Source organism: Anopheles coluzzii, chromosome 3 (assembly GCF_943734685.1).
Source record: "Anopheles coluzzii chromosome 3, AcolN3, whole genome shotgun sequence".
Lineage (NCBI taxonomy): Eukaryota > Metazoa > Arthropoda > Insecta > Diptera > Culicidae > Anopheles > Anopheles coluzzii.
This window is the reverse complement of record NC_064671.1, coordinates 92,355,827-92,375,630: the sequence shown is the minus strand read 5'-3', so window position 1 is coordinate 92,375,630 and position 19,804 is coordinate 92,355,827. Positions and strand designations below refer to the sequence as shown.

The 19,804-nt window shown below is 50.4% G+C and overlaps 1 protein-coding gene across 8 annotated transcripts in view; it reads right to left on the bottom strand.

Annotated features, from left to right (window-relative positions):
- The window catches only part of LOC120959062 (ecdysone-induced protein 75B, isoforms C/D), an 89,269-nt gene that overhangs the window by 21,457 nt on the left and 48,008 nt on the right, over nt 1-19,804 (bottom strand). For 7 of the 8 annotated variants that reach the window (XM_040382208.2, XM_040382210.2, XM_040382213.2 and 4 more), the window contains one exon: nt 2,831-2,975. In XM_040382208.2, the coding sequence (XP_040238142.2) occupies nt 2,831-2,975 (145 nt within the window). Of the gene's footprint in view, nt 1-2,830; nt 2,976-3,122; nt 5,364-19,804 lie in introns of those variants that run through there. The other variant, XM_040382206.2, reaches the window with a different exon arrangement.

The following is a 19,804-nucleotide window of genomic DNA, read 5'->3' as shown; positions in this document are numbered from 1 at the left end:
ACTCAATGGAGCGGGGGGAGGAAAAGGGGGGCACAGATAACAAGTACACTTGTGCCTTTGCTGCCGGGCTCTATAAAAAGCTCCGACCAACATCAAACCCATCAATCTTCCTCTTAGATTAACTCAACCCAATAAAGCGAGATTGTAAAAAATACTACTAAATTAATGGCATAAAAAAGCGCGCACACACACACCCTCCAGTGCCGGAAGGTGATAATGAGACCGAGGAGTCAAGCACATCAAGCCGTTGGAGAGAAAGTGAAACTTGGCAACACTTCTGCAGCTCTCCCGCCGCCGCCCGAAAAGCAAACCAAAAAAAAACCTTCGCCGCCAGAGCTCGATCTCCTCGACCCAGTAAAACGCCCCGAGCAGCGGGCGCGTGTGTGTAGAAATAGGGGTTGCAAGAGAGCAGCGGAGGGAAGGGGGAGAGAGAGAGAGAGAGCGACGGGGTATTGGTCGGGGGCAGCTTGGTCCGAGGTGAATGCACTCCGATTTGGAACGGAGGTCGTTCGACGAGCGAGTGGAAATGATTGCGCTCCACCGAAGGTAAGAAAGAGAGCGAGAGAGTGTAAGGGGTGGGGGTTTTGCTAGCAGAGCGAAGGCACAAAAAAACCTACGGCCTACTAAGCTGCGTACTAAGGGTGGCTACAGTGTGTGAAAAAGAGAGAGAGAGAGCGAAAGAGTCGATTGGAACGGAAGAAACGCTCCAAACGATGGATGAACGAGCGCAACGAAACGAATTTACCTTGAAATGGTGCGAGCGAGCACGTCCATTACTGTACCCGCGTACTGCTGAGCACTTGCGCACTCTTTCTGGCACACAAAGCAACCCTCCCCAAAATGAACCAAAATGAACGTTGGATCTTGTGGTGGAGCATCGAAATGGCTAGCAAAGAGCGGCAGTGAGAGAGTGCACGAGTGTGAGGAAGGCGCAGGGAAGGCGGGGGTAACAAACTAGGCCGTCGTTTCAACCCCCCTCTCTCTCTCTCGCTGCTTCTCAAAAACTACCCTTTTGCGGCCGTTCTCTCTGTCGCACAACAACAGGCGAGAAACCCCCCTACCAACCGCGCGGCATGACTGTCACAACACATGTGAGCGAGACAGATCGGTCGCTCCATCTCACTCTCGCTCCCGCTCTGATGGAACGGTTCGAGCAAGAGCGCTCGCGGGACGGTGGGGGAAGTTTATTTTTCTGACCTAAATAAAGTTCAAAATGATTATGGCCCAGTTAGACGGTCGTTGAACTCGGGCGCGCGATGGCCTCGCTCGGTTCGGCTCTCCTTTGCGCGACGGGGTGAGTGAGCAAGAGAGATACCAGCCAAAGAGGGGGGTTTTGCGAGAGTAAGCGAGATAGCCAACACGACGGTGGCGCGCGTTTTCGCTTTCGGTCTATGACGTGATACGTTCGTCGCTTGGTCGGTCCGGGTGTCCCTTCCCTGGGGTTGTCCGCGACTGTTGCGCGCATGCGACACGAAATGCAGAGGGTGGGGGGGGGGAGGTGGAGGTAGAGGGGTTCATACAAAAAACTGTATGCGAAGGTATTTTTTGCAACCCCTTTTGCTCGGTATGTGTCTCTCTCGCTCTTTCTCTTTTGTCGTTCGGTGTGCATCTCGTTCCGTTCAAAGGCGCGCACAGCAGTTGCAACAACCGTTTGGCCCTGAGCTTTATACACAGTCGACTCCCATGCACCCCCCTTTCCTTCCAGCTTGTTGCTTGTGGTGGCCCTGTGTCCCTTTGGCCCTTCTCTTTGGGCGCGCTCGGGCAGTGTGAGGATGATTTGTGCTTGGTTTCACAAGACGATTCGCTACGCAACGAAGCGCTACATACAAAGTGTAATGTTAAGCATCCCATTTTTTGAACATTCTGACCTTCTACCCCTTTATTGAGATCGTTTCTTGTTTGCAGAGTGTTGCGCCGTTGACCTCCCAGCTCGCTACATTTCCAAACAAAACGTACACCTCAAAAGCCCGCTGCCTTGAAGTCTGGAACGTGCACGGCCTGGTCGGTGGCGCCACACTCCCTTCTTTCCCAAAACTGGAGCAGCCCCAGTTGGCTAATCTTTACATATCTTTTCACATCACCTCACCTGCCGTCGTCGCCGCCTAAACCTCCAAAATCAACACCCCCGAGCGCCCGAGATAACACACAAATCCACAAACCCAAATTATCTCCGAAGGCCAACGCGAGAGCGAATTTTTTGGAGCCGCTACTCCGAAACATCTCCATCAATGACACAGACACACACGTACACCCGCCGAAAAGTGGACCACTGACCGAAGATTGCTGTGTCCTTCACACCCAAAAATTCGGACACGGCACGGCGGAGCAGCAGCAGCGTCCATGACAGCCATGTGCAACACAAACACACACACACACCATCCATTTCGATCTTCTGCCCATTCGCTTTTCGGGTTTTCGTGGGCAATATTATTATTTTCGATGGCAGTTTTAATGTTCGACCTTCGCGTGCGGAGACGAGCTGTTTTGGAACCCGCGGAGGGTCGTCCAACATGCGATCGCTTCCAGTTGGAGCGAGAGCGCGTTTAGAGAGAGCGCAAAAGGAAGGACAAACCCCCATGGTGGTGGTGGTGGTTAGATGGATTAGGTTTGGGGTTCAAGGCAGTCTTCTACACAGTAGTGGCGGACATTGTTGTCGCTCGGGTGGATCGATGGTCGTTAAAGAGTGCAATTTATGATCATAATATCTCCTCCTCTCGATCGAATTAGCTAATTGAAATGTCCCTCACCGTTGCAAACGAGCTTTAGAGAAACCAGTCAATCCAAGCGATGTTTGTAAAAGAAGAAAAAGAGTAGAGAAAAGGTCACTTACCGTCACGACTCATGCCGACGGCGATGCACTTCTTCAATCGGCAGTACTGGCAGCGGTTGCGGTTTATTCGCAGTATGCTGCACTGCTGATTTTTCGTGCACGGTCGGTACTGGATCTTCTGCTGTATCGACCGCCGGAAGAAACCCTGGCCACACAAAGAGAGAGAGAGGTAGAGAGAGAAAGATTGTTAGTAAAGTGTTTCAATGTTTTGCTTTGATGATGATTATTCCTAAAGCATGAAAAGCAAACAAAAAGGAAATTGTGATCGCCCTCCTCCTGCTCCTAAACGTACGTGATCTTCGCAGAGATTCTCCTCAAACTGCTGGCAGAGATCGTTGATGAGATGGTCGGACGAGGAGCAGGTGCAGCCGCCGGTGGACAGTCCACTGCTACTGTTGCTGCTGCTGCTGCTGCTGCTGCTCTCGTCCCCGCTGCTGTGCGGTTCGGGCGAGGCCGCCGACGACAGGGACGACTCCCGGCTGCGGCAGGAGCTGTTACCGCTGCTGCTGCACGTGCTGCTGCTGCGCGCCTTTTTGCTCGCCAACCGTGCCTCCAGCTCCTGCTCATACTCTTCCTCATCCTCCTCGCACCCTGCCTCGATCGCTTCGTCCTCTTCCATGGCGATCGGCGCATCCGATCCGTCCTTCGTCTGCTGCTCTCCGCTGCTCTTCTCGATGGCACAAATGACTACACGCTGGTGCTCCTGCTGGACAAGTTGCTGTTGTTCCTCTAACCGAGGGGCGGCAGCAGCCAGCACTACCACCGACGCCGGTGGCACTTCCTCCCGCTGCTTCACACTGCCCTGGGCGGTCAACCACTCTTTGGCGATCGTTGTCTTTTTCCACGGGCAGAAATCAATCTTGGGCGTCACGGCCACCACCGGTGGGACGGTGGTAGTGGTGGTGGTGGTGGGCGGTGGTGGAGTTGATTTGGCCGCATTGAGTGGTGCGGACTCGAGGATTCTCACCAGCGCGCTGTGGCTCGTTTTCAGACTTTTGGGCGCTTCCGCCAATTGCTGAGGTAGTGATGAAGGGGGAGGTGGAGGAGGTGATGCGGGGGCGGCACCCTGCCGCACGATCACGACCGTACCGGACGGTGCCATCGTTTGCGAGCTTTGTCCTTGTTGCTGCTGCTGGGCGGCTGCTGTTTGTTGCTGCTGCTGGACGGCGCTGCATCCCATTTTTCCACTCGCTACACGCTTTACGCCCTTGCTTTCCCACCAAACTGCACTGAAAATTGCACTCTCACAAGCACACAAACACACGCTTTGATACACACACACACGCACACTATAACACGCGTTAGAACTTGTAATCCTATAAGAATTTTCCGTTCCGTTGTTACCGCCGAGCGATGGGTGCGCCTGGTGTTTTGTAGAATTTAGCGTGAATTTTCCATCTTTGAGCTGTTGCGGCTGCTGCTACTGCTGGTGGTGGAAGTGGACAGTGTGATCCTTCCAGGACGGTACCGTGCACGCTACACATACACACACACGCACATAAACACGCTTACTTAAATGCACTTCCCTGCAGCTCGCTGCACACTTTTTGCTGCAATCTATTTTTTGGGAATGTTTTTCCTCGCCACAACGCAACGAAACACACGCACTTTCTTCTCAATCTCTCGGGCGGCACGCCACTCTATATCCTGAGCTGCCTGCTGTGGCGGCACAAACTTTGCATTCCTTTTCTTTTGCGGTGGTTTGCCACACTTTTTCACACTTTTTACTCCAGTCGAAGAAGGCTTCAAGACACACACACAGCCAAAGCGCTTCTGCCCTCTTGTGTGCACTTGTTTCCGGGGAAACGTGGTTGTGCACTCTTCTGGAAGGAAAAACTCCGACAAAATGTATCGAAGTGTTTTTTTTTTAACACGTTTTTCCCCCGATTTCGCAACCTTTGTGATCTGTTTTCCGCGCGCGCAATTATTTTACTTTTTCTTGCACTCGAACTAACACCCAAATGAGCGCCAAACGAATCAAAAACCCGCGGCGACGAGCGGCGACGACGAGCGATATACAGAGCGAACGATGCTTTCGCAGGCGCGTCCAGTTTGCGAATGAATGCCAACGGTTCGTCGCCGTGCGTCAACCGTCCCCGCTTGAACGGATGAACACAGCGAACAGCAGCAGCAGCAGCGCGGCGGTGTGTAGAGCGGTAACTGATTCGGTAATCGTGCCGCTGTGAGTGTGAGTGAGCGAGCTAGACTAGGTTCATTCTCTCTCACTCTCTCTCGCCAACACGCTCGCACACTGCACACACTACAGTCCCCGTTATTTTTGCCTCAGCTGCGCTGCTCCTTGCAAACCCCAAAAGGGACCGCGCGACTGCACAGGCACCTCAGTTCAACGACCTGTCATTGCCGATGGCCTCCCCCACCACCAACGCACTCCCTACTCCCCCTTCTTCACTGACAATTCACGCGGCGTTCATTCGCCATCGCTGTGTTGCAATCGGCGGCGTGAACGCTTCGGGAGCGAAAATGAACACGCACCACGAGCACGGGTTTGGTGGTACGTGACGTGCGGCACACGCTGGTGGGTTCGTTGGGTGGGTGTGTGGAATGAGACACCAATCCCCCCCTGGCACCCCCTTCTATACGCTGACTTGGGTGGCGGCGTCGGCTGAGGGTGGCCGTGTTGGTTTCGTGACCCACTTTTTGGTCATCCACCCCGAAAAACACAGAGCGGCGACGGGGCCACCGAGAGCTCGAGCTCGCACACGCAGCAGCAGCAGCAGCGAACGGAAAACAAGGCCCATGGGTTTTGCTCTCTGTGTGTGCGTGAAAGAGCGAGAGAGAGAGCGTGTGCGTGTGGGCAAGAAAGGGATGAAGGAACAAGGGTTCATATAACGCGCGTACGGAGGGACACGTAAAATCGGTGCTTCGCGTAGTACTACGAAACTGCCCCGGCCGTCCATTGTATATCAAAAGGGGGAGGAGGGCGCTACAAACAGGGGGCCACCTTTTCTTCCCTCTCTGTCGGCTGAATCTCGACACAAGCGACCAACCCCTTTTGCGGGAAGGAGAGCGCACGAGCCGTTTTTTTTTTTTGCATTTGGAAGCATTTTTTACACCTTTTCCACCGCATCCCACTTCCCGGAGGACCTACACACACTTTGGACAGGGGTGTTTTTATTTGTACCTTCTCTTCTTTCTTTTCCTTCCTCGCAGCACAGAAAAGACGATGGTGGTGGTGATGGTGGAAGGCGCGTAGTCATCGTCTTGCTGCCGCTTTTGCGAGGAAAGAAAGTGAGAGGAATTTGTGAAGTGAGGCCAATTATGATGAGTCGTCGGGGCGGGTGCCCCCCCCCCCCCCCCCCGTTGGGAAGGGGCAAATTTGGTGAACGGATAAAATTGCGTACGATTTTCAGCCACCCAACCCACAACATAAACCCCTTTTTCGGGGTTCAAGCACTGGGGCCGGGAGAGGATCTTGTTACGTTTTGCGAGGGGTGGTGGTGGTTTATTGTTCGAGCGTGAGGGTAAAGGAAATCGTGAGAAAAAAACAGCCCCATCGTTCAGCATTCCGCAAAATGTGTATCGAAATTTGGCCATCGGATGAAAGTTCGGGTGGGAAAAATGTTGGCCAAAAGGTTCGCCGCTTCCTGTCACTTTTTCTCTCCACGTGTGTGGAGGGGGAAAGTGTGGCAGAGCAGAGTGAAGCCATGCAGGCAGATAAGCACCGGGAGAGAGGGTTCGAAGGGGTACACGGTGTGAATCATTCTGTTTTGGGTCAGCAAAAAGGTGTAAAATATAAAAAATCGAACAATAACCTTTCAAGCGCCAATGATAATGGATGAATCAGGGTGCCATTTTTGTTTGTTTGTTTTGAGAGCCTTTTTTCTTGGCTGAAGCCCATGATTCAGCGCCTTTCTTGAGAAAGAAAGGACTTGTGCCGAAACAAACCACACATCGGTGACGCACTCGCACAGGTATTGGTCCCATTTCCTGTTCGATATTTATTCGCACACACAGCTGGAGCTGTCTCTGTTTTTGAGTGCACATTTATTGTATATTTATAAAGTGTCTTGTGTACCTTTGCTTTAACAAAACCATCCTAACGCTAGACGCCGTTGTGTTGTTGCGCACAATGCTCTAAATACATAGGCGATTGTAAATCGCGCTTTTAGCCCTTTTTGTCTTTGCGCAATCGGCACATCTATACACACACCAGCAGCAGACTAATCGAGGTAGGCCGTGGTGTAAACAATCAAGAAGCTGTGGCGCTCGCATCGGCGACACAAGAAGTCGCCCCGCAGATGATCTGAAACAAACAAAAAAAAGAGGAAGAAGAGTGGCAATCGAAGTGGACAACACAACACACGCGCGCGAACTCTCCACCCCTTTCGCTTCGTTTCGTGTCGGGTTGCGGTCAGTGGCCTCTGTCGAGAACCTCGGCATACAAGCACACACAGGCGGGCACGAAAAAGCCGACCACCCGACGATGACGACGACGACGTCACCGGATTCACCGTAAGCGAACGGCGCGCGATAGAAGAGCTCGCAAAAGTTCATTGGCCTCCCCCGAGAGTGGTTGTTCTTCAAGAGACCTGACACGGTACTGGCCGGCACGGTGACGGCGACCCAGAGAAAGAGAGAGAGAGAGAGCGCGCGGGAGGTGACCTGAAACGAGAATGAACGCTCGCACCTCCCCATCGGAAGGGGGTTCGTCGTCTCGCACACCTTTCTGTGTGCGGCTCATGCACGAGAGCGCGCAAAGCATGTTTCGTTCTGATTCTGTGCATGTGGAGCGGGGTGGAATTTCCGCAAAAAAAGAGGAACAAACTTGGGAATGACTCTGGCAAACCCAGCAAAGGGGAACCTAAAAGGGGAGCAAAGTCTGAGCGTGCTTTATGTCGGTTCGGAATTGACACTGACTCAGATGTTTTTCCTTCTCAAAAAAGGAAAATATAGAAGGGCGCATACTTCCAGAACTTCTGAAGCACGTTGAAGAATTTCAAAGATTTTCGCCCTTTTTCCCCAAAAAAGTTCTAAATTTGACCTCATTTTTTGCCCACATATTGGGAAGTTCACTTCACAAATCCCCCCCCATGTGTGTCGTATGTTTCTGCATCTGTAGCTTCCCAAGCAGCGGGAGAAGGAGTTCCAGTTCGGCTCCCCCCACGATATATGCGTCACCAACCGGACGGACCCCGGGAACAGGGCGCGAATGAAAGGTGAATGAACGCGCACCTTTCGATACACAAAACCACCCCCTCGCTCTCTCTCTCTCTCGCACCTCTCCCCTTGCACATCCATCATCGCCATGGTTCTTCAGCAGAGTTGAGGGAGCGCATTTACTCGCCAGACCTGTCGCAGACCTCGGGGTATGTGTGTGTCGACCGCTGTGACGTCACAGAGCATGCAAGCAGAGGTTCTCCCGGTGTGCGAACGAACGTACGAGAACGAGAGAATGTCCAGACCCGGCGATGCAAACGCGCGCGCAATTTCCTGGTCCACAGCGACACACACACACGGCGACAGGGGTTGGTCGAGCGTTTTGCATATTTTACCCTCTCTCTCTTTCTCTCCCTCTTGTGGCTTGGCTTTTCGCTCCACCCGCTCGTTTGCGCTCATCTCCATTCATCCTCCGTCACTAACAATTGTTCTGTGAACCTGAGTGTGTGTGAGAGAGAGAGAGAGAGAGAGAGAGAGAGAGAGAGAGAGAGAGAGAGAGAGAGAGAGAGAGAGAGAGAGAGAGAGAGAGAGAGAGAGAGAGCACACACCGAGAGTTCATTGACCGAGTTGGACGCAAAGGGTATGTGTGTGTGTGTATGTATGTGCGAGGAAAAGTCCGATCGTTTGTCTCGCGATCATTTCTTATTCGCTCGGTTCTTCTCTGATCTCCGTTACTTTGCCATGTGTGTGTGTGTGTTTCTGTGTGACTGTGCACGAGTATATGTCACCCTAGTTTGCTCTCAATTCTGAGAATTTTATTGGGAAAAATTGGAACTGCGAGTAGCATATCAAAACGCTCGCTTTGTTGCCCGAACCGCGCGCATATGGAAATCGCCTTGTATCCTTCGGCCTAGCTAGGATCTAAAAACTTGAGCTAGTGAGGGGGGGGATGGAGGGAGCGATGTTTAATTAGGTCAATAGTGCACACCAGCCGTGTCAAGCTTCGCGTGTGTGTATGGGGCGAGGAAACGATGAAAGAAGGGAGGCGAAACAGCAGCGGCAAGAACATAACCGACCGGGAAGGTTAAATGAGTTCGTTAGCAGACCCTTCTACAGAACGGGTGGCCCACTTACCCACCCGCTAGGTGGTTTTGTGTTCCTTCGTTCGTTCTTTCGCAGGTTCATTGACACTTTCGGTGGGGAGGAGCGCTTGCTCTTGTGGTTACACTCGAACCGGAATGAGGGGTGGAGGGGCACTCGCTGAAGTTCTATTTCTAATTGGTTGGGACTATTTCAACCTTAGAATTGCTGTTTCAATGTTTCTGTCGTCTTTCTCGATTTCAAATGCTATAATTATCATCTTTGGTTTTTATCATCTCATACTTTCGCTTGTTTTTTCTGTGTGTTAATGGTTTAGTTTACAATTTTTCTCTTTTGCTACCGTTTTTGACTAACAGTTTCTCACTCTTGTTGATTGGTTTTGACGTTTTATGTTACTTCTTCTATGAGTTTTATGTTTTACTTTTAATTTTTTCAATGTTTTTTTTGCTTTTATCATTTTTATTCAAATTCTGTTTTTTTCTTTGCTTTATAATCAACATCAACTTAATTTTAGTATCGCTTGCTGCTACCATCACGGAACTGTGTTGCATGTACGCAATCATCAATCCAGCTTACAATTCGCGCGCGCGCGCACATCGAGTGCAACCTGAACCTCTCGAGTGCGCGAGCTGGTGTCAAAGGCTGTGCCACTACTAACTCACAAAAAATGGAGAAAGAGGAACTATAAGTCGGAAAGAAAGGTGAAAAAAATAGCAAATAGCGGGTTAGAGTTCCGCGCAGGCATGGTGAGGAGGTCAACGAACTTTTCTCCGAAACTGAAAGAGAGTGTGGCGGTTTCTAACACCCGACCCGCCGTGCGTTGTTGTTGCTGGTTGCTGCTTGCGCAACCACCTCCTGCCCACACACACACACACACACACAGACCTTTCCTTCCGATCGCCCCGTGCAGTTTGTATGAACGATCGTGCACACACAGACACACATTTTTGTCCCGCCATACACGCAAAAACGTGCGCGCGCGCGCTCGCCCTGCTGCTAGGCTTACATAATTTTTTCTCACCAACTGTGGTACCCACCACCACCTTATGCCCTGCCACTGCTTTCACAGCGATCATGATGGGGTGGGGGTGGGCTAGTGCCCGATCGTCTGTTGTCTTTCGTTCCGACTGCGTTGCGCGTTCATGTCCGGGTCCGGGTGTATATGGTCAAAATGTGCACAGTCACACACACATAAACACACGGCCCTCGAGCAGGACAAGGTGGAATGAGGCCATTTTCGTGCCAACTCCCCCCTCCCCCCGTCTCCTTATGGGGACGTTATGTTAAACTTTACTGTCCGCTTAGATCCTAACGGGGTTGTTGTTTAACTAACTCTCTTGCCTTTCCTGCACACGCACACATCGCGGACTACCTACCCAACACAACATTGGGGGTGGTGTTTTTATGTGCAAAAAACGACAAAAAAAAAACACACGCTGGTCGGAAAACAAAACACCGCGACCGCTTGAATAATATCAGCCTTTGAAAATCTGCTCCGGGTACACGGGCGCGCGCGCCCGCCAACATTGTGACAACATCATGTTTTGTGACCCTCCCCCCCACCGTTTGCATAATACAGGAAAAGGGGTTTACGTGTGTGCACTGGCGGGTGGCGTTTCAGTACAGTTAGAATTTAGAGTTAGAAGAGGAGAACGAGTGTTGAACAATATTCCGCCGGTTCATTCTGGCTTTCCCAAAAAGGGTGTAATTTTTCACACTTTCGGCAGTAAAGCGTACGGCGCCGGTGCTGGGTCAACGGCCTTTCCGTGTCAGTCATCGGGGCGGGTGAATCATGTTTAGCATGAGTCGCCGGGCGGGTTCGCAGGAGTCGGCAAAACTGGTTCGCGGTATTTCGCCAGCTCAGCTGTATCACACAAAAACGGAGGAATTTCAGCAGGCATTCTTCATCGTTACGAGTCAACTTCAGGTCCAACATGAAGAAGTTGAGTGTATGGAAGTTGGTGTGAAGGAAAGATTAAGAAGATATTGATATAGCATCAAAGATTGTTCAAATTGAACGCTTTTTTGTGCATATCAGTACTAGACAACGAACCCCTTCAAACACAGCAGGGCTCAATATCCAAACAAACACACATCAAAATGGTTGTTTACCACAAAAAAGTACGTCCTATACAACATACACAAATCGACCAGATACTTTGGTCTTAGGAGACGCACGTGAAGCGCCGACTTGCGCGCCAAGAACAGTACGCGAACGACAGAGAGTTCACTGACACACGCACGGACGGGGAGGGTCCTCCCCTGGTGGGCAAAGAAAAACGCGCGAAAAAAAGGGCAATAAGCAAGGCAGGGAAACCAATAACGCCTGGAGAGGCTAAAAATGTATGCTACAGCGTTGGCAGCAAACCCCCGAGAAAGGGCGACCGCCATTTATCCGTTAGAAAACGGACACTTTAAAGCGGCAACAAAAAGGGTCGCCACTGTTGTTTGACGTTTGTTCTCATTTCGGGCTGCTGCTGCTGCTAGTGCTAGTCATAGTTTAGTAGTGGGTCTCCTCTCATCCGCGCCCTTTTCTCACCTCTCTGGAAGACCTCTCTGGGACGCAAAATCGGTCGCTCTTTGTCTTTGGCGGCTCGCGCCACAAGACGCCAGTTGCATTCGTCTGTTTTGTTTGTGCGTGCTGACATTCTTTGCTATTTGCAATTCTATCACACCACTCCTTCCCCCCCGCGATATGCATCTGAGCACCCTTCTTTCCCTTGCAGAAGAGTAAATTTGCGTTCGAGAAATTGCTCGACTTTGCTCTGTTAGCATCTACTTTTCCAGACAGATCTCGTTATTATTGTGCTTTATTGTTATTCGGTCGCCGACTCGGGCACACATCCTTTGTGTGGATGCATCTCTTTATCTTCTTGATGTGCGGTGGGTGGGAGAGCAAGCAAAAATGGGTCATTTTTGGAGCGAACAGGTTCTTTGGCAGGTTCAATATGATAGGAGCAGACGAGACATGGGGCTTTGTGGAGGATATTCCTTTTGGCTGCGGTTCTACCCGGGTTGATCCCCTTGGGATGACGGGGATCGCGACCGACAAGCAAATCGGACAAGTCATTGCCCTTCCCATCATTCACCAAGAGAGGAAGAGACAGAGAGAAAGAGAAGACGAGAACGCAATTCTCTCCCGCAGTGGCGATCGAAACCTTTTGCGCATATAAACGCCGAGCCCAGCAAGCGTGTCGATCGTGACGAGAAAAGAAGACGAGAGAGAGAGAAAGCATGATCCGCGATCGAGAAGTGGGATTTTAGACCGCCGACCTATAATTACACACTCCAAACGCGGGCCTTTTGCCCGTCCGTGTTCCGTTCGCGTCTCGTAAAGGCGAGGAAAACCCGGTTTTGTGCCTGGCGGTGGCAGCGAGTTTTTCTCCCATCCACTTCTTCCACCCCCTTTTGGGAGGGTTTATTTTTGGTCAAAACATGTCCACTCACCAACACTGCCACACACCAGAAATGGCCGGAGCATAGAGGAAGTGAATGACCGATCTTGCTCCGGCTGCTCAAGCAGAGTCCGCGACGTCATTGCTCCAGCCGCGATCGGACGCCATCATGGTGTTGCTCTCTCTCTCTCTCTCTCTCTCTCTCTCTCTCTCTCTCTCTCTCTTTCGCTTTCTCTCTTTCTCTCTCACTCTCAGGTCTGATAGTTGGTTACGCAAAAATAACTGATTGCCGCAGTGCTTATGATGATCGAGTTGGCATTTCCGCGTGATATCTGCCACCTTTCTTCCTTCACTTTTTCGCGCGCTCTCTTTCACACTCCTTCTTTCTCTCTTTCCTCCTTCTCTCCATCTTCAGCATAAAAATCCTGCTCGTAATATATAATTGAAGACGGAACGGAAACGGCCGATTCGGTAACGAAGAGATGGTGGCGCGCGCGGGTTGACTTGATTCGCGAACGGTCGTCGTCGTCGTCGTCGTCGTTTGTGTGGATTATGCAATTGTGTTAAAAAACTACATTACCACCACCACCAGCAAGCGAAGGAGTGTGAAACTAACCCGCCACCAAACGCTACGATGGTTGAGGTCCATTGACCCCAGGGCGGTTCAAAACAACAACACCCGCAAGGAGGGAGGTTTCCAGCCAAGAAGGAACAAAAATCACACGCACGGAGGGGTGATCCGGGGCTGTAATCGCGTCATTTTGTTTATGTGTACACGAATTTTGATTTCTTGTACCTTCTTTACCTTTACCGCGTGCGTTCTTCCCTTATTCGACATTCGACCGTGCTTGTTTGCATTCTTTCGGTCCCTCACACACATACACAGTAACAACCCTTTTTCGCGGTTGGGTTCGTCTCTTGTTCGTGTTCACGTTCACGTACGTTTTGTTTTAATTTAGTTGTTTTTGTTTGGAGCATCGTTTGTTTTTCCTTTTTCCTTTTCAACCATTAGAAGTTTATTGAACGCGAAAGAGAGAAGGCGTGCGAGAGAGAGTGAGAAAGAGAGCAATCCAAGTAAACATAGTATTGTGTAATTCCTCCCTCTCCCCTTTCATTTTGGCGGGCGGGGGGTTCATCTCGCATAGCAAGCGGTGGAATCTGTCTTTCTCTCTCTCTCGCTCTCGCTCTGTTTTGGATTTTTGTTTTTGTTTTGATTTTGAAGTTTTGCTTCGCTTCTTCTTCGTATTTCGGGGGGGATTAGGCTCGTTGGGCTTTCTCCTCCCTTTTGGACGCGCACACTAGGGGTAAATGAACGCATTAAGGCCCCGAAAACAAACAAAAAATTGGGTGGGATTTTCCGGCTCTCCGCTTTGCGCTTCCTTTCAAAACATCTTACGAAACGCGCGTTTGCAATGTGAACCACCCCCCTCCCCTCTCTCCTCCATCCACCCCTTTCCTTTTGCTTCCATTTTAGGGTTTTGTTTGTTTCGTTTAGGAACTTTTTTGTGTGTTTCTTTCTCCCTCTTTCGTTTTAAAGCGTTTTTTGTTTCAATCATTTTCGCTGTCGCTCTGTTCGCCCTATCTTCTCACCCATCCAAAGGACCGTGGGGAGGGGGGTGAAGGGAAAGATGAAAATCATCGACACTTTCTACCACCGGTGCGCGATGCCGGCCAATCTTTAACTTCCTTCTCTTCCCTTTCGTGCTGCGCGCGTCAGGTGAAAACGGGGGGAGTAGTAAACGATGGAAGGGCGGTTTGAAAAGAGCCCACCACCAGATGGGGGTTGTTGAACTCTGAAATCTGCTCTGCGTGAGTCGTTTGTTATTATCCGCTTGCCAAACAGTGTCGGTTTTACTTGCACTTTTCCCCATTTCCGCGCAAGGCAGTTCCAATTGCTTTCACATTTCCATTTCCTTCTCTCGAAGTGCGCTCGAGTAGTTGCTGGTGCTGCTGCTGCTGGTGAGAGATTTTACGTTCGCAATGGCAGCAATAACATGTAAACAATTTCATCATCAACAGACGAAACAAACAACAACAACATTCAGTAACCTCTCTTCGCAGTGTGTGTGTGTGAATGGATTAGATAATGGATTGACATGTTTTTACTACGCTGCCATTTGCGTTGCGTACAAATGTCAATAACCCTCTGCATGAGAAGGGGGGAGGGGGGAGGGATGTGGTCCCTCCCTTGAGCTTCGCCCCCCAAAACAAAATGCTGGAAAATCCAGCACGATGATTAATGCCAGCAAAGGAGGACGCATTTGTGAGTCATCCAATTCCGAATGGTTCGAAACGACTGGTGAAAACTGGAATGTCCACCTTTTTGATCCTGTTTCCCGTATTGAACACCACTTCGCGGTGGGGCCCAGGTAGCAACGGCTGTTCTAGGTGAATCATACTACTGGTGCTCGACATTCACAGGCTTTTGACCCCAACCCGGACAACGGGCGTAACTGCTATGAGGGCTATGAGTATGCAAATGAGCAGCAACAGCAACAACAACACAAACGCAACAAAAAATATGAAAAGAAATTACAAACAAATTCCCCACCCCCTCTCCCCCCTTTTGCCGCATTAACAGTTAAATGACAGTTACAGTTAGGCCACGCGACGAACCCCCCTCTTCCATCATCGTGGGTGGGTTAGTGGGAGAACCGCGGACAGGGAAGCGGAATATTATGAAATAGTATTACTTTTCGGCGATGAATTGTTTTTATTCAGCGCTGCACAGTCCGGTGCACACACACACACACACAAAGTCATTAGGCGTTTTGTGCAAAGCATAATTTAAATTCATCGTACACACACACACACCGGGAGCGCACAACAACAAAACGATGACGACCATCGGGTGGGTGGGTGGGTTTGGCAGAGCACGACAAACGCAGCAGCACCGCGGGGCACGTAATAGAACAGTTACGAGTCAATAGCCTTTTTGAACGGCGAACGCACGGGTTGCGCGCGCTGTGCCACCCCGCGCATTAGAAGAAAGAAAAAGCACCGTTGAAAGAATGAAGGAGCACAAAAACACACACACACACGCGGGCGCATTCAAAAGCAAAAGGGAAACAACGATGGTACGCAAAGTGGCAAAAGGGCAAGCGTTGGGGTCGTTGAACATGACGATGAAAGGGGATATTCCAACTACTTTGGGGGAATAAGATCCCAAAAACCAGCTGGCTGCTCAGACAAGTTGGAGCAGGAATAAGACGGCTTTTTGTTAGATTAATATGATTAATTGATAGTGAAAAATGATTCTCATTCTATGCTAAAAGCCATAGTTACTAGGTCTAAAACGAACTGTTGCAAAATCTCCCTCCTGTACGCTCCTACATACACCGAGCAATCTATTCAAGCGAGAGAACACAACTCCCTTGATCTGGTTTTCAATCTCATTCTCTCCCTCTCTCGCTCGCGTGCGCTCATTCTGTGTTCGCTCTATTTGTCTCTGTTGCTAGACGCCACGTGCTTTCTTACCACGTACCATGCGTCTCCATCGGCTTTTACAACAAACTCGTTTATTTCTCATTCTCGCCACTGCTTTCGTGACGCGTTCGTGCGGCGCTGTTGGGGTTGAGATTGCTAAAATGCCAACGCGCAGAACGTCACCGAAACGCGTGTGAGTTTACCTTTCAAGGTAACAGAGCAAGAGCACAAAATGAACACACTAATTCATTCGACGTTGGTCCAACACCAATCGCTCAAGAACAACGAAAAGAAGTCTCTATTTTTTGGGGTTAATTTCTTAAAAATAGTTTCAAAATCAGCATAATATTTTTGGTAACATTCAAACCCTTTCAATGATTTGTTAAACGCGCCAGCGGTTTTAAAGATGCTGCAACACAACCGGTCACGTTTCGGTTGCTGCATCGGACGGTTCTCTCCGGTCGGGCGTAATTTCTAGAAACGACGATCGTCTGAGGCCCTTTCCGTCTGCATGGGTCTGTGTGTGTGCGCCCCGTTCTCTTCTCGACGCACTTTTCGTCACCATATGGTGGCGGCAGGCGAGCGTTCTTCCATGGGGCAACACACAACGAGCCGGTTGTGTGAGTGAGAGAGAGAGAATGCTTCCGAGAGCGTGTGCGTGACGAAGAACGAGCAACATGCTACAAACAAGATGGTCCCCACCCCCCCTTTTTGCTTGCGGGTAGCATTGACACATTAACAGAGCAAAGACCTTTGGCGTTCGTTTCTTAGCCGCTCTTAGCTCTCTGTCCTTCTCTCTCTCGTGCGCGCTCTGCGTATAGTTCGCTTTGTGTTGCGTGGTGCGTGGTGGTGGTGGTACTGCGGGGTGGAATGTTGGTCAACCACCCAGGGCAACCCCAGGCAGCAGCAACCACACACACACGCACGCACACACAAACAGCCAAGTAAGTCAGCTTGAACGCTTCTGCGAGTTGCGTGCGAGTGAGTTGATTTTTTCGCATCGTTTTGCATCCACCCGAATGCAGTTTTTGGCCATTGTGTGTGTACATCTTTGTCTTGACTTCGGGCGGGATGTTCCCTTTACGGTTATAAAATTGTTATAACATTGTTCATTAAAGACAGAAAATATCTTTCAAAAATAAGGGTGCAAAAGCAAAAACAAACGTTGTCCGCCAAAATGAATACGCTCGAAATGTGTGTACCCGGGCAAAGGGTGACGCATGTGGCACCCCTCCCCCCACCCTTCGGTAAGCATTTATCGGTTGGATGGAATTTTCTCGAAACAAGCAACGAACCCACCAAATGCACGCGCACACAACCAACACACACACTCCTGAAGTCATAAAAAAACCCCGCGAAACTGGCCACACAAAAATGGAAGATAACAAAAAGTCGTAAAAAAACAAACAAACAAACAATCAATGAGCAAGTATAAACACCATTTTTACGCACAACTTCACTTTACGCGCGGCTCGGCGCTTTACCGTTGTCGCCGATTTGTGACGCAATTGTTTGTCATTGTTTACCCGCACACACACACACACACACGCGGCCAATTTGAACAGGATATGGAATTTTTATTTAAGTTTCATTTCTGCACACACGTTTTGCAAACAAACAAAAAATGAACCAATAAACGGAAATTTGATTCCATACGCGCGTGTGTAACCCTTTTGATTGGGGTTTTTAACATTACTTGAACCCCCGTGCGCCTGCAAACAAAGAGCGCTTGCCTTCCAGCTGAAGGGTAAGGCGTAAAAATCGGCCACCAGAACAAAAAGCAGCAAAAAGAGCGGCAACAGCGAAGCAAAAAGATAAACAAAAGAGATAAAAACCCCGAATGCAGCGAGATCTTCTTATTGGCAAACATACACCACACCACCATCGTGCAGCCGATGTTGCACTTCGCTGTCCGTCTGTTGCACTTCGGGGGCAGCCGATGCAAAGCAAAAAACGCACGCTGCTGCCGAGCAGACAAAGCACCACCGGGAAAAGAAGGATGATGATAACGGCGCATGAAGGGATGAAATACATTGGTAGACGCAGCAGCGGATGGGGAAGGGAACGAGGGACGAATGGCGAAGACGACGACGGGCACGCTTCGGTGTCGTTGGCCTCAGTAACCCACATGCAAGGTTGATGACCTAAATTACTTGCCCCACCTTTCCGCAAGCCCCGCTTTGAACGTTCTCGTTCTCGCACGTCGCTCGCCGCTCGTGGCGCGGCCTATCCACTGTTCCATGGTCGTCGACCTCATCCATCAAGGGGTCGTGCCGCGCGGGCCTATGGTTGCCCGCCGCGTTCTGACGTTCTGGAAATGAACGCTTCGCGCTGTTCATGGCGCCTTCGTTCTGGAAAATGAACCGTCGTGTCGATGGGTAAAGTGTTGCGCTCCGGTGCTCGACATTCGGTTCTAGGTCGCGTGTGTGCGCTTACCCCGTGCGGGTGCAATGGACTCTACCATAACATTAGAAATCTGTTTTTTTTATTTAAAATTGTTTTACACGAAAAAAACGTTTTTTTTGCTTTCCACTTTTCCACATTTAGCGCATTTTTGTACCGCCCTCCTCATCAGTGTGTGTGTGTGTGTGTGGGAAACGTTATCAGCCCAAAAACAGAAAATGCAGGTCGTCCACATCCGGGCCAGTCACATACAAAAGAGAGACAAAATGAATGCAAAATGAACTCTCCGTTCGAAACAACGAAAACGAATTTTGCGTGAGAGCAACAGGGAAAGGAAACAATCCATTTGAGAGAATGAGGGGGCGGAAAGAGAGCGGCAATAGTGCATGTGCCTCTTGCGCCATCAATACGCAGGCCGGGGCCAATGTACGACGGTACGCGCGCGCATGAACGCTTTTGTTGTCCAAAGTTCACGCAATTCACTCCGTAGTACACGCACCCGTGGTGCGAGAGCGAACGAGAGAGTGAGAGCGAACAAAGTAGAGCTGAGAGAGAAGCCATTACCCTTATTGCGGCCATCTTTGTTTTGCTGCTTCTCGTTCGCTCGCGCGCAGAATCGAAGTTCGAGCCTCCTTTTCTTGCCTACTGGGATCATGCACACACACGCGCATAGCAGCACAACGCCACACAGCTGGACGGCACAAAAATGGACGCTCAGGCACAAAAGAGAGACACCGCCGGGCAGAAAGGGACGAAAAGTAGCGTAGAACGTCGGTGAGTGGGTTTGGGGTGGGTGAAGGGGGTGGCCTCATAAAATCTCAAGGCCAATACTTCTCCTCCTCCTCCGCCCCGGCGCATACATTCCACTCCCACCACAAGAAGATTGTTGTCGCACATACATGCACAGACGCCTACGAGAGAGAGAGCGGGACGGGAGAGGTCTCGCTTTCTCGCTCCTTCCCACACAGCAGCCACAGAGCGTAGCGGGCTGGCTGGGGGTTTTATTCTTTCGAGGGCATTGCTTTCAAGCCAGCAGAGCAAGAGAAGCGTGTGTGTGTGTGCGTGTGTGTGTGTGCGACGACATTTTTGCGCTTCTCTTCCACCCTTCGGAAGGGAGCGAGAAAAAAGGCAAGCAAGTACAGCGGTCATGAAAGAGAGAGAGAGAGAAAGCGAGGGAGAGGGTGGCAGATAAAAGAACGAGGCCATTCGAGTTCGTTCAACCCGCGGGTGTCGTCAGGCGCGTTTCGGTTTTGCATGCGTTCGATCCGGACCAGGTTGAGGGGGGGGGGGGGGGAGGGAAAGGGCGAGTTCTTCTTTTCGGTCATCCTCTCTTTTAGGACCAGACAAAGAGAGAGAGAATACAACTTCTTGCTCATTAATTGAACTCGTCCTCATCCCAAAAAACGCCACCACAATGTTTCATTAATGTTTTTTTTATTGTAATGTCCATCTGGACTCCGTTGTAACAAATAATAAAAAAAAACGAAGGGTCGTGATAAGGCAAAACACGGCCGGACACAATTGCGTCTGC